Source organism: Buceros rhinoceros, unplaced genomic scaffold (genome assembly GCF_000710305.1).
Source record: "Buceros rhinoceros silvestris isolate BGI_N320 unplaced genomic scaffold, ASM71030v1 scaffold26202, whole genome shotgun sequence".
NCBI lineage: Eukaryota > Metazoa > Chordata > Aves > Bucerotiformes > Bucerotidae > Buceros > Buceros rhinoceros.
The window spans coordinates 13,027-15,419 of NW_010399861.1; the positions used below are offsets into that span (position 1 = coordinate 13,027).

General features: G+C 52.3%; 1 protein-coding gene across 1 annotated transcript in view; it reads left to right on the forward strand.

Annotated features, from left to right (window-relative positions):
• EAF1 (ELL associated factor 1) overlaps positions 1-2,006 on the forward strand; it is a gene marked incomplete at its 5' end in the record, with an annotated part of 12,447 nt that extends 10,441 nt beyond the window's left edge. Inside the window, 2 exons of the mRNA XM_010131659.1 lie at positions 776-1,006; positions 1,843-2,006. Of these exons, the coding sequence (XP_010129961.1) occupies positions 776-1,006; positions 1,843-1,889 (278 nt within the window). The remainder of the gene's footprint in view (positions 1-775; positions 1,007-1,842) is intronic.
• Between the last annotated feature and the right edge of the window lie 387 nt (positions 2,007-2,393).

The following is a 2,393-nucleotide window of genomic DNA, read 5'->3' on the forward strand; positions in this document are numbered from 1 at the left end:
GGCTGCCCTGGTGCTGCCGCTGTATTCCAGTGTTTCTTTGCACTGGAAACCCTGAAGTGGGGTGTGTCTGACTCGAGCTGCCTCCCGGTTCAGCGTGGTCTCTGTGTTCTCCTGGCTGCTTGTAAGTGCGACAGCAGGGTAAGGTATTACATCCACTCCCCACGTGCGAATATTCTCCTCTGTTTTCCCCTGCCCCGCTGCGGTTACCCCGTGTCACCCATCTGCTGCTGAAGTTTGGTGAAAATGAATCCTGTGGCTTTGCCTTAGAGCAGCTCTGTACGTTTTCTGAAGCCAAGGCAGTTCCTGTTGTGGGCACGTGCCCGCCCTCCCGCCTTTCCATGTTTTCCAAAAGCCGAAACGTCACCGACCTCTGACAATTCAGAGTCCTCCACGACAAGACGCTTTATCGAACGGGCTGGCTGTCGCCTGTACAGCTCAGGGGGAGCTGTGGTTCCCTTGAATGTGGAGCATGCATCCTGTCGAAAAGAGCGAAGCAGGAGGGTTTTCAGGAGTGTGAGATACGTAAACAATTGTGGTGGACGTGGAGGGTTTATGTTCCCAACCTATGCTGTCACCTCTTCAAATTTAGCCACAACGACTAAGTAGGAAAGTTTTCAGAATTTTTTTGTTTTTCCTTTCCATCTCTCTCTTCCATGTGAACGACTTTGATGCGATAAATTGTATGTGACAGAACTCTTGCATTTTCATGTTCTTTTCCAAAATTCCGTGGGGCCCTGTTTACGGTTTCAACCAGGTGAATGTCCTTTTATTTCAGAGCTGAGAGCAGAGGTTGAAATTATTGAGCAGATGAGCAGCAGCAGCGGAAGCAGCTCCTCAGCTTCAGAAAGCTCATCTGGGAGCGAAGACGAAAGCTCCAGCAGCGAGGGGGAAGAGGCAGCACGTGTTTCCCCTTCCCAGGCACCGCACCAGCAGTATAACCACAGGAACGCTGTCGCGAACGGCACCGGCAGGCCGCAGGGAAGCAACCACCTCATGAACACGCTCCGTAAGTAAAGGCTGGTGTCGCGGCAGTGCGGGAGGCTGCCTGAGGCCGCTCGTGTTGGGCTCGCTCTGGGCAGCTGGCCAAATGGCAATCCCAGGGAGCTGTGCTGGCTGAAATACGTGGGCAGGTTTGGGAACAGAGGACTGAGACCCGTCCGATGGTGTGAAGATCGCTGCAGTGTGGTCTGGAGCCTGCGGGCACCAGCGCAGAGCCCTGCTGACCCTGCTGAGCCTCGATCCAGGCCTCCGGGTGGAATGTGTGGGTGGAAGAGCATCACTGCCACAGGATGGGGATTATTTTACTGCGAAACCACAGGTTGGGCATGAACAGTGGGGTTGTCACACGTGACAGCTGAGGGTCCCTAAAGGACCGTGGCTGGCACGAGGCTGTCCTCTGGTCAGAGACGCGCAGGCTCTGCAGGCTTCGTTCTTAGCTGTACGGCTGCGTTGGAGCGTTTGCTCTGCACTGGGGTGGGCTCAGCTGCATTTCCACAAATACCACACTGTGAAGGGAAATTTAAAGTGCCACATATTTGATTAAAATATGCTGGTGTTTGCAAGCACTCTGCCCTTGGAAGAGTCTTAAAGAACTTCCCAGAGCAGAGTTTTGTGCCACGAGGCTCTGTTGGAGGAGGGGGGATGTGTACATCTGTGCTGCTCTTTCCTTCTGCTGGATCAGCGTCGTTCCATGAAATGGCGGGTGATGTTTGCGTTCATCCCTTGCGGTGCTGGGATGTGGATCTTCCAGCGTCAGCGTGGCTGTTCTCTGGTCTGATCGCCATGAAACGTGGATTAACGCCTGCTCACCTGTTGTGTTCTGTTGGTTTTTGTTTTCCGTAGGCAATGACTTGCAGTTGAGCGAGTCCGGGAGCGACAGCGATGACTAGAGGCTGAGCTTTGGCTGTGTCCCTTGCGTGTAGCGGAAGAAGTGACTTACCTTGAGGTGATCCTGTTGCTTAGGAAGAGGAGCTGGCACAGAGATCGTTCCGTGTGTGGAATTTTCATAGGAGAAACGCAGAGCCCTACGGAACAGCAGGTGCTGGGGGCTGGTTTACTGTGTGAATTCAGTGTATATTTTGTGTGTATCCTGGTTCTTTTAAAGCTTTAGCTAGGTGATGTACAGTGGGTAAGCCAACGTATGTTCCTGTGTTCTGTCCATCTTCTGTAAGTTTAATGTGTAACTATGACGTCACCCAGAGATTGCTCATTTGTAGAAGATATTCAGCCCATCGTGACTTTGGGGGCGGGACTTGTGTGTATAGGGTGAGCGTGAGCCCACGATGAGTTTAGCTACAGCGCGTGCACCCAAGTGGGACTGTCCTAAATTCAGTTTCATTGCAAAGTCGATTTCTTTGGTTTGAGGCTTTTCCGGTATCTTTTTATTGCTATTT